Below are 12,151 nucleotides of genomic sequence, written 5' to 3'. Positions count from 1 at the left end.
TCACCCTGTTAGTCAACCTTCAAGATCTTCAAACATGATCACTATTTTTTCCACCAAAGAGGCATTAAGTAAAGTATTTTATTCTAGCATTTTAATTCTAGTACAATGCATGTAAATGAAATTAAAATATCATTCTTAATGAATCGATACCCGCATTTTTTTCTAGTGTTTGGGTGCATTGCAATTCTATGAACTTATTGTTTCCCATTCACTTGTGTTTGATTCAACTAAAAACATCAGAGAATCCTACAGTGACTAACTGCCTGACGGTGAAATGTGATTGACCTGAAAACGGTAGTTAAAACACTAATAACAAGCACATATCAAAAGTGTTTGCCATGAGTTTTCACTCATGTTTTTACTTACATTTTATTTAATTTCTTTGATACATAGAGTGGAATATGACTGAACTTTTAATAAGTAAAGGCTTTTAGAATTACATCTATTAGTAGTACCAGGAGCCAAGTGAATCTTATAAGTGCTACTTATACTGTATATATAAATTTATGTGATCTATTATTTAGAGGAAAAAATATAAAATATGTTAAAAAAAAAATGGCAGTTTACAAACAACACAAAAAGATTAACTAGTTAACAAAATAGCCAGAAAAGAAACAATATCTAGTTAAAAAATGTATCAATTTATTTTATAAGTGTTTGAATATATTAGACAATATTTTGATACATGTTAGATATAATTATTTATATGGCTATTGCAAGTAATTTTATTAAAAGTTAAAATTAAACAAATTATGAGTACATATACAGAAATGAAAAGCAATGTCATGGCTTAGAGATTTGTTTAAAATGATCTCAATAATAATTTACAATTCAGTTTATTCAACAAAATGCTGGCTGTTTTTCATATCTTCCTGTAAAGCGACGATGGCTTGTAAAGGCAAACTTGCCTTTACAAGCCATTGCCGCTTTAAATTTTCACTGCAAAGTCGGCGATTTCCGGCGAATTGCAGAAATCGGAGGATGATACATTTACCCGCTAGAGTTCATAAAGAACAATGCATGTGTGTTTTATTGCAGTGTTGGTAAACTTATGTATGCTAAAATAAATATTATATTTGGATATGTGATTGTTTGTTTAGTTTTCTTGTCTTTTGTTAAATACTGTAACAAGCGTTTACATGCAATAATGCATCATTGACATCTAAGCTCATGTTAGAACATATAAACCCATGCTTAAAAACTAAGGGCACTGTTTAGAGAACCATCTGGATTAAATAAGACCCAGAGGTCCCCTTTTCTATTGGAAAACACCATTGATGATGTCACCATATTCTCTGTATGAAGTAAAAAATCTTCAAGTACCTGCAAAGACAGCTACAATACTGTCTTTGCAGGTCTAATTTCTGGGAATTGAATCAAATGGTTCTAAGAAGAAATATAGTCCAGATCTAATGAAGACAGACAAGGAGGGTGCATACCAACTACCGTTCGGTATAGTAGTTAAAAGTTAACTTGTAAGTATACTAGAACTACAGGGCATGGGACTATGACATGTCATCTGGAAAATACTCATAAAATACACAAGTTTTCCTAGTAAATAATTTAATAGTAAGGAAAGTTAAGCAAAAGTAAGCAAGTTAGGCAAAACCATGTTGCATTGGAGGGAGAAGTAAATTTAAAATGTGGGGACAGATTTATATTTGGGGTAGTGTTTGTCCTAGATCAACTTCAAAGTTCAATGTACAAATAAGCTATCAAGTATTTGTGTGCTACATGAAAAAAACAGACAGTATTGTCCTTATGTGCAAAATAATAAACGAATTTGCACCCCTTGCATTGCAACATGGTTCTGTCCAGAAAATTGAGTAAGAAAACTTACTCAATTTTGTGTTTAACTTTCCTTAATGAATCAGGCCCACTATCATTAAGAACAATGAAGACAAATAATAATCACATAGTTTTATATAGTGTCTTTCTCATTTAGCAGAATCTTAATGGCCACACAATGTCAGTTCCTTCTAGTAAGAAAAAAGTGAAACTTTATTGGTATGTAAATAAATGTGGTTTCTTAGGGTTACAAGTAGTGTAATTGATTATGTACAGTCCACAGGCTGTAGTCGTCATTGCTCAAGCACCTGGGACAAATCTGGCAGTGGGGCGGCCCTAAGCTGATTCCTTTTAGTGCCAGTTGTAGCTATTTCAAGGCTCTCTCCTTCTGCTGAGAGTACAGAATACAACTAGACAAGAATAACTTTCCCTTTACTTATTGCAACATGTGCTAGGTTGAAGATGGCTTTCAAAAGTTCACATATGAAAATGCTTTATCCGACATAATGCTTGATGTTTTTTCATGAAAAAGAAACACATTTTTATTGTAAGAGTAATAATCATTTTAATACTGTCTGCAATGCCTCACACACGTCCAAGGAACACCAGCCCTGTCCCTGAAGTTAACTGGGATGCAGGACTTAAGGAAATGAACGAAACATGGAAAGGAGCCATCGCTTGTGTCGGGGTTGCAATTTTCTTCATTATGACAATCGGCATTATCTACTGGCAGGTGATGGACCAACCTAACAAGAACTGGATCCTGAAAGGAAAAGTCAGCGGACTCATATGGGATAGAAATACTCACACTTTGATACTGCAGACACTGAGTGAAAACAAAACGTACGTGGAGATAGATGTAGGCAACTTTCCTGACATGGAGCAAAATTTTGTTAAAAACTTATGTTGGCTTAATAAAACAGACTTTTGCTATACATGGGATTCTACAACAGATGTTAAAATAACACTAGACCGCAATTTCTCAGATGGTACTGAGTGCTACAATATTACCTGGACCCCAATACACTGTGACGTTAAACTAAAGGTATGTAACTGAAGGTATGTTCAATTGATAATTACTGATATTTGGCCATGGGGCTGTCACAAAAATACCACTTTCTAGTTACTTTTATTTAATGTTTTGTACAGTATACGCCCTCCTTCAACTTTTACTATTACATTGTTTTAGCTATTCGTGCTTTCAGGCTTGATTTTATATCATCAGGCAAAGGGTAGTTTATTTTCTTTGCCCGTGAAGATTACACACAGCTGCTTTCTGGACACAATTCAGAGAGCAGGAGTAGCTGTGCCATTGGCAACATAAAAAAATATATACTTGACTGAATAGTAGAGAAAAAAAAGTAACAAAGTTAAAGCAATCTCTTTAGTACAAGTTGCAGGAGGAAAGATAACATAATAAAAGAATAATAGAAAAAAAACAAAATGCACCAGATTGTGAATTCTTTCATGTTCTGAGAATTCTAGGAAAAGAACATTGATTATTCTGGAGATTTTAAATATCAAGGTAAGAAAGGTTAATTTAATAACAATGTGTAAATAACACATATGTGCTGTAAAGCTGACAGATATGTGCTTTGTTAGTCTAACTCCAAACAGAGCTCTGACCTCACACAAATCTGTGCTATTTGTATTTGATTTCATAAAACTATGACTGTCATTTACTAGCAAAGAAGCAGAATGAGTTCTGCCAATCTGACTTAGTTTTGAATTTTGTTTAGGTTTAAATTTTTTACCCACCTTAAAATGCACTTAATGTGCATAAACAGAGCAGAATAAATAGAATATTTGCCAAAACCCCATATTTAAAGAGGTGGCTCTTATATTAGATTTTCCTTATTTAAACTGTCATTTTCAGTTTCATTTCTCTATTTTATTAGTTCTAATCATTGAGATATTTAGCTAGCTAAATATTACTAAGATAAATATTGTCATTTTAGTGAATTTGTGCACAGAGCCCCTTGTTAGAGTCCATTGCTATGTCCATTCTTCTGCTGAATTTTCTGTAATGAATCTAAAAAATTAAAACTTAGATAACGTGTATATCGGGCTTCTTAGCAATAGCTGACGATGTATGTTTGTTACCTAATAAGAGTGCAACCACGTGTTATCATTGCAGCCTATAAGGGTTCTTAGTCAGGACAAGCACCTGAGGTCTATTCTTATGTGAACACAGTTTGAACAAAGGTAAAAATCAGGTCTTTAATTTTAAACAAATTAAAGAAAATCACTGTTGGACTAAATATAGAACAAGCAAAATGCACATTCTGTCTAATTTTGGTTGTGAATATAAATCTATTTCATATATAACGCAGAGCAGAAATCCGACCATTGGTAGATATTTAGACCCCTGTAAGCTGTCAGACTAGAGCTCATGATACAATAGCGAAGATGCAGAAAATAAATTTAGATATTTACACTTAGAATTCTATAGTTGGAAAAACAATAAACTGATAATGAAAACATGCACATTAAATTTGTTGTCTTACTCAAGTACCTTTAAACGTTCCTGCTGCTGTTTTCAAAGCTACTTGTTTATCTGTCCATAAATAACTTTCAAGCATTTTCTGAAACGTAATACACAGGAAGTATAGGACATATGATATCTCGTTTATAAAACATGTAGCAATTATGTGTATAGGTAAGAAAATATGTATAGTTGAATTGTAGCATACTTGGGCGCTTATTGGTTAAACAGAAGCGAAATAAAAAAAAAGTCGGAATGTTTATTAGAATAAACATGTTAACATATACATCAATTAATTAATATAAAAGTTCTATGTTAAACGGCATATTTAGTACACTTCTCTTAAAGAAAAATGAGCTTTAAATTGTTTTTATATAACTCAAGCCACCAATTGTCATAATCACGGGGCTCTAGTGTCCACTTGCCCCTCGGTTCTGAAATACTCAACCCTGCCTCGATGTGTAAGAGTCACTATTCAGGGTAATTCTCATGGAGTACTTTGAATTAATACAGTGAGTAGTGCAAAGGTATCCACAACACTGATTGAATGACAGCTGCAATGTCCAATCAGCATCATGGATACATTTGCACCGATCTGTGTATGTTAGAGAATTTCTGAAAGTTGTCGAGCTCTGAGAACTAAGCATTACAGTTCTCAGAGATCTAGGACATGCCTTACCTCAACTATAAATCTGTCCCCACATTTTAAATTTACCTCCCCCTCCAATGCAACATGGTTCTGTTAAGGTGCAAAGTTACTCCTTGTTTTTGCTTTGCTCTCCTCAATAACTCAGGCCCAATATGTAAGGAGAGCATGAGGACATGAGCAGGGCCCTCTTAACAACATCTTGGGCCCCCGGGCACAGCAGTGCATCGGGTCCCCTATATATAAAAATATATATAAAAAAAATAATTATTGTATATATAGACCCTGCAGCCCAGGGGGGCTTGTCGGAGGCAGCAAAAAAAACAAAACAATACTTACCTTGCGGTCAGCTCGCGATCCGGCTCCCTCCATGGTCTCCTCCTCCGTCGCGCTCCACAATGGATGTCGGGCGGGCGTGATGACGTCACGCCCGACATGCACTGCGAGCGCCGCACGGAGGAGGAGACCATGGAGGGAAAGACGGCCCTGGACATGAGGACCTCACAGTAATGTCATTTGGAAGAAGGAAATTAATTTATTGAACAGAAAAAAACTATTTTGAACTGAAGGTCTTCTTCAATGTGCAATGTTTAAGGAAGAAAACAAAAGACTGAATCATTTTATTACAGTACAGAAGTTAAGTAAACAGCAAAAATAACAAGAAAAGTTTGAAACCTTTTACAGTTCACACCAGATTTAAATATTTCAACATATACAAATAAAGGTAAAATGTGCTAACATTGAAAAATAGGAAGACATAAGAACATATTTTATACTTTTAAGATTACACACAATTAGGTCACATGCAGAGTTGGTTGCAAAATTGAATTCCTATAAAAAGAGCACGGAAAAATGCCTTATTTCCACCTGTATGCAAACTGTACACGATTATTATTATTACCATTTATTTATATAGCACCACTAATTCCGTAGCGCTGTACATAAAACTCACTCACGTCAGTCCCTGCCCCATTGGGGTTTACAGTCTAAATTCTCTAACACAGACAGACAGACTGAACAAAGACAGACAGATACACAGACTATGGTCAATTTGTTAGCGGCCAATTAACCTACTAGTTTGTTTTTGGAGTGTGGGAGGAAACCGGTGCACCCGGAGGAAAATCACGCAAACACGGGGAGAACATACAAACTCCACACAGATAAGGCCATGGTTGGGAATTGAACTCATGACCCCAGTGCTGTAAAGCAGAAGTGCTAGCCACATAGCCACCATGCTGCCCATACAATGAGTCTGTTTCCACATCAGCTGCTTCTGCTCCTGTTGTACGACAAGTCATCATCATCATCAGAGAGTATTTGCACCTGCCCTGTAGCAAGTGCAAAAGATACGTCTACTAACATATATGCATAAATGCGTGTTTCTGCAGGTCTGCATGAGCCGCATTTGCATAAATACGGCTTTATTGTGCTCTACCAATGTTAAAACACCACTACCCTTCCTTGCCCCGCCTCTCCAAACACAGGCAGGCGCAAGTACCAGAATTAAGCAAGTCTGAACAGGTGCCCACTTTCAGGTCTTAAGTGATTTCACACAAGATATTTTACACAAACTGGCATATGTCCCACTCTGCATTATACCCTTAGTGTATTGAGTATGTCCAGGGCCGGTGCTAGGGTCCACGGCGCCCTAGGCATTTTTAAAAAAGCGGCGCAACCCCGCAAAAATCGCCGCCCTCCTCCCTCCTCTCCTTACCTTGTCTCACCACCGCCGCCTCTCTGCTCCGTCTCCTCCCCTCCACTCACTGACACTAGTAAGTGGAGGGGAGGAGACGGAGCCGAGAGACGGCGGTGGTGACAAAATAGCCTCTTCCCCCCTCCCCGTGCATCTGAATGCTGTGCGGCGGCCGTGACAGGTATGGTCAGCGGTCGCCGCACAGTATTAAAGTCTTTTAGAATTCTGTGGCGCCCTCCAGGCACCCTCCAGAGCCCGGCGCCCTAGGCAAGTGCCTAACCTTGCCTAATGGGAGAGCCGGGCCTGAGTATGTCTTCCCCATCAGAGATGGCACCTGTATAAGGAACATTAATACCTAAGGCTTTCACATGAACTGTGCATACTGTTATTTTACTGTTTACCTCATGAGGTATTTTTAGCACTTTTTAAGAGAAATTGTGCTCCATTCGTTGCAGGATAAATGGAGTGGAATTCACATATCAGGGGTGTTAATGCATATGAACCCTTAAACATTTAAATGTAATTAATATAATGTTCAAAGGGCTTAACTTCAATTCTCCCTTCCCAATCTCTTTAATCCTTCCTTAAACTGGGTACACAGTAATGCAATTATCGTACAGATCACACGACAAACAACCGTTTGGTCACATATTGCAAGAGTGTGTACGCTCCCACAATCATGTTTTATCATACCAAAACACATTGCATCTGTTGATTTGATTTTATAAATTTCCTAAAAATCACAATCAATGATGGAACAATGTTGGGCAAATGTGGAAGTGTGTACGCACTCACTCCCAGCAGTGTAGGCAGATATCTGTAGAGTATGCAGAGTCACGATCTTTTCAGCAGATGGTTATGACAGATGAAGATCACAGATCTGTAGGTAAATTCTGTACACGTGAATCTGCATGATCATCGGGACTTTCAGTCATTGGTAAAATTGTTAAAGAAATTGCTTCTGAAGTAAAATGCAATAATGTGTAGATAGCTTTAGAGTATTTATAACAGTAGCTTAAACAATATTTGGTCTAAAGGTGTTGGTAATGTCCACTGTGTAAATCTGGTAAAGAAACTTTTATGAAATGCTAGTAAAGATCTGGCCTGAGCTGTTTTTTACTTATGCGCTCTCAGACAGGGACTTTAACCTGTAGGTAGTGGTGGAACTATCGACACTGCAGGGCGTGTGGCTGCAACGGGGCCTGATGTCACGACTGATAGTGGGTGTATGACTGGTAGAAAGTACCTGCTGTTGTTGGCGCAACTCAGAGGAAGGCGCGGAGTCTAACGTGCCCCTGGTATTCACCAGGAACCCCCGCAAGGAAGTATGGACTCCGCTGCAGGGACACGCAGGTCGCGGTCCTTCCTAGAGTCCACAGCGAGATACAAGGGGTTGTCAGACAGGCCGGTTCAGCAACGTTCAGGTAGAGGAGGTGCAAAGGGAAATCCAGAAGAATGGTGAGGCAAGCCGGGTCGGTAACGTTCAGGGAGTGCAGTACAAAGGCAGAATCCAGATAGGGGTGGTCAAACGGTCCGGGTCAAAAGGGTCACAAGCAGCACGAGGAATGTCAGGGACAAATACAGCAACTGGAACACACAAACGCTGGAGACAGGAGACCTGATACTCTGGCACTGATTAGAGGGCAGGAAGAGGTTTAAATAGTGTGGAGGTCCAATCAGCATCAGCGCTGCAGCGCTGTCATACCTGCCGCCGGGAATCCTACATAGCGTCCCGTTGCCTAGCAACGGGGCGCGTCATACAGCAAGGGGTCAGGCAGGGGGAATCCGGAAGTGATGCGTCTGGTTGCATGGCAACCAGACGCGCGGTCAGGCAGTCAGGCGGCCGTGCGGACGGCGCCTGACAGTATACCCTCCTCTTCTTCCTCCTGTTTGAAGGAACTTTTTGAGAATTCTAGGAGCGTGAAGGTCCTGCTTGTCCACCCATGATCTCTCCTCTGGGCCAAATCCTTTCCAATGGACAAGAAATTGCTGTTTGCCACGAAGAATGCGAGAGGCCAAGATCCGATTGACTTCGAATTCAGTTCCAGAAGAGGTTTGTATTGGTGGGGGACGACAGGGAGGTCGATAGAATTTATTGAGTACCACTGGTCGTAGTAATGAGACATGAAAAGTATTATGACATCTCAGAGAAGGAGGAAGTTTCAATTTGAAGCATACAGGATTAATGACTTGCATGATGGTGTACGGACCAATAAATCGAGGAGCCATCTTCATAGAAGGAACCTTTAGTCTTAGGTCCCGGGTGGATAGCCATACTTGGTCTCCCACCTTTAAGAGAGGAGTGGCCCTCCGATGACGATCTGCAAAGATTTTGTGATGCTGAGTAGCCTTGAGTAAAGCCATCTTAGTCTTAGCCCAAATGAGAGAAAACTCCCGATAAAGAGTATCTACGGCTGGAACCGGTGAAGAGGACACTGGAAAAGGATCCGGAAACACAGGATGACTTCCATATACAATAAAGAAAGGGGAGAATCCGGTAGACTCATGAATGTGTTGATTATGGGAGAACTCCGCCCAAGGAAGGAATTGAGACCATTTATTCTGGTTGTCGGAGGTAAAACAGCGGAGGAATGTCTCGAGATCTTGATTGATTCGCTCCGTCTGTCCGTTGGTTTGCGGATGATATCCCGAAGAGAATTTCAATTCTATGTTCAATCTCTTACAAAAGGTTCTCCAGAAATGGGATGTGAATTGGACTCCACGGTCCGAAATGATCTCCTTCGGGCAACCATGTAATCTGAATATCTCTTTGATGAAGATATCTGCCAAACGACTGGCCGTGGGCAGTCCAGTTAGAGGAATAAAATGTGCCATCTTCGAAAATCGATCAATAACCACCCAGATAGTGGTAAACCCTGCACTGAGGGGTAGGTCCGTGATAAAATCCATGGCCACACTTTCCCAAGGAGCATCGGGGATAGGGAGTGGACGAAGAAGGCCTGCCGGAACTCTTCTACAAGTTTTGTGTTGAGCACAAGTAGTGCAGGAAGCAATAAATTTACCAATATCGGCACGTACATTAGGCCACCAGAAGCGTCGGCAAAGCAGCGATGTTGTCTTCTTTATTCCAGCATGGCCGGCAATGCGGGATGAATGAGCCCACTGCAGGGTCTTGAGCCGGAGATGGGGTTCCACGAATGACCGGCCTGGAGGAGGAGAGGACGTTTTGGTCCTAGTAAGAGCTACGATATTAGCAGGATCAATAATATGCTGAGGAACCAACGGTCTTAAACGATCGGAATCGTCAAATGAGCGAGATAATGCATCGGCACGTCCGTTCTTGGCTCCCGGGCAGAATGTGAGCTTCATGTTAAATCGAGCGAAGAAGGATGCCCAGCGGGCTTGCCGAGGATTAAGGCAACGAGCCTCTTGAATGAACACTAGGTTCCGATGGTCGGTAAACACAGTAACAGGAAATATAGCCCCCTCCAACAGATGTCGCCATTCCTCCAGAGCCGCCTTGATGGCCAGTAACTCCTTGTCCCCTATTCCATAATTACATTCACTAGGAAGAAATCGTCTGGAAAAAAACCCACACGGGTTGTGTGAGCCAGCCGGAGACTCTTGAAAAAGCACCGCCCCAATGCCTACAGAGGATGCATCTACCTCTAAGAAGAAAGGTCGTTCTTGGTCTGGCTGGGACAGAACTGGGGCTGAAGAAAATGCTTTCTTTAACATTATGAAGGCAGACATGGCTTCCGAGGACCAAACCCTGGGGTTGGCAGTCTTCCTGGTTAAAGCTGTAATGGGGGCTATAATGGTGGAGAATCCCTGAATAAATTGGCGATAATAGTTTGCAAAGCCGATGAACCTTTGAATAGCTTTAAGGCCTTGTGGCTGAGGCCAGTCCAGAATAGCTGACACCTTGGTGGGATCCATACAAAGACCTTGACCCGACACAATGAAACCAAGAAAAGGTACCTGGCTAATCTCAAACACACATTTCTCCAGCTTGCAGTAGAGGTGATGTTTCCGGAGTCTACGTAAGACCTCCTTTACTTGTTCCCGATGAGTCTTCAGATCTTTAGAAAATATTAATATATCGTCTAAATACACTACCACAGAAGTGTATAACAGGTCATGGAAGATATCGTTAACAAAGGTTTGGAAGATGGCTGGGGCGTTGCAGAGGCCGAAGGGCATCACCAGGTACTCGAAATGTCCATCTCTGGTATTAAAGGCCGTTTTCCATTCGTCTCCTTCTTTGATGCGAATCAAATTATAGGCCCCACGGAGATCTAGTTTGGAAAAGATTTGAGATCCACTGAGTTTGTCAAAGAGGTCGGAGATGAGGGGTAGTGGATATCGATTCTTGACAGTGATGCGGTTGAGAGGACGATAATCAATACAAGGCCGAAGAGACCCATCCTTCTTCTTAACAAAAAAAAACCCTGCACCCGCTGGGGAAGTGGATTTGCGGATAAATCCCCGTCTCAGGTTTTCTGAAATATATTGAGACATGGCTGACGTCTCTGGACGAGATAAAGGGTAGGTCCTTCCTTTGGGGATGGGTTGGTCAGGAGATAAAACAATAGCACAATCCCAGGGACGATGAGGAGGCAAGATCTCCGCTTCCACTTTACTGAATACATCTTGGAATTCTATATAGGCCTCAGGAAGGTGGGTTAGCTCGGAATGAGCCATTACTTGACATTTTGGAGGCAAGACTCTAGACAGACATTCAAAGCGACATCCTGAACCCCACGACATGACTTGAGCGTGGTCCCAATCCATCTGAGGAGAATGTTTTCTCAGCCACGGTAGCCCCAAGATGAGGGGATTAATGGACCTCGGCAACACCAAAAGTTGGATCATTTCGCTATGAAGTACTCCTACCCTCAACCGAACAGGAGACGTCACGGAGGAGATGGAGCCGTGAGTGACACGACTTCCGTCGACTGCCGTCAGAGATAACGGTTGGGGCAATGGGTTTAGAGGTATTTGGAGCTGCGAAGCTAGATCTGCCGAAATGAAGTTCCCGGAGGAGCCGGAGTCCACAAAGGCCGTGGTGGAAAAGGTACCCTTGGGGGTGCTCAGGATGACAGCCATCTGAAATTCTGGGGAATTTTCTTTAGAATAGGGAGCAACTGTGGATTCTCCTAAAACGGCCTCCCCGCCACCGTTTAGGAGGAAGAGTTTCCCGGTTTCTTGGGACAAACTCTTAGCAGGTGTCCCGGATCTCCGCAATACAGACACAGGCGTTGTTTGAAGCGTCTCTCCCTCTCTTCAAGGGATAATTTAGAGCGGCCTACTTGCATTGGCTCGTCCACTGGCAGGATGGGATTTTGGAACTGGGGTGCTAGCCGTGGTATGAACCGTTTGCCGGGAGAGCGTTCTTGCGTGCGCTCTTGGTAGCGCAAATCCACCTTGATGCACATGGAGATGAGAGAATCTAACTCAGCCGGGAGTTCTCTGGAAATTAGCTCATCCTTAATCCGGTCCACCAGACCTTGCCAAAAGGTTGCCACCAGTGCTTCGTTATTCCATTTTAACTCGGAAGCCAGGGTTCGAAATTGAA

At 41.4% G+C, this 12,151-nt stretch overlaps 1 protein-coding gene across 1 annotated transcript in view; it reads left to right on the top strand.

Moving 5' to 3' along the window:
- Positions 1 to 2,161: 2,161 nt before the first annotated feature.
- Positions 2,162 to 12,151, top strand: part of LOC142103786 (SITS-binding protein-like) — an 82,222-nt gene continuing 72,232 nt past the window's right edge. Inside the window, exon 1 of the mRNA XM_075187991.1 lies at positions 2,162 to 2,833. Coding sequence (XP_075044092.1) covers positions 2,312 to 2,833 — 522 coding nt within the window. The 5' untranslated portion in view covers positions 2,162 to 2,311. The remainder of the gene's footprint in view (positions 2,834 to 12,151) is intronic.

The sequence above is a fragment of the Mixophyes fleayi genome, chromosome 10 (assembly GCF_038048845.1).
Source record: "Mixophyes fleayi isolate aMixFle1 chromosome 10, aMixFle1.hap1, whole genome shotgun sequence".
Classification (NCBI taxonomy): Eukaryota; Metazoa; Chordata; class Amphibia; order Anura; family Limnodynastidae; genus Mixophyes; species Mixophyes fleayi.
This window is presented reverse-complemented; position numbering and strand designations above follow the sequence as displayed.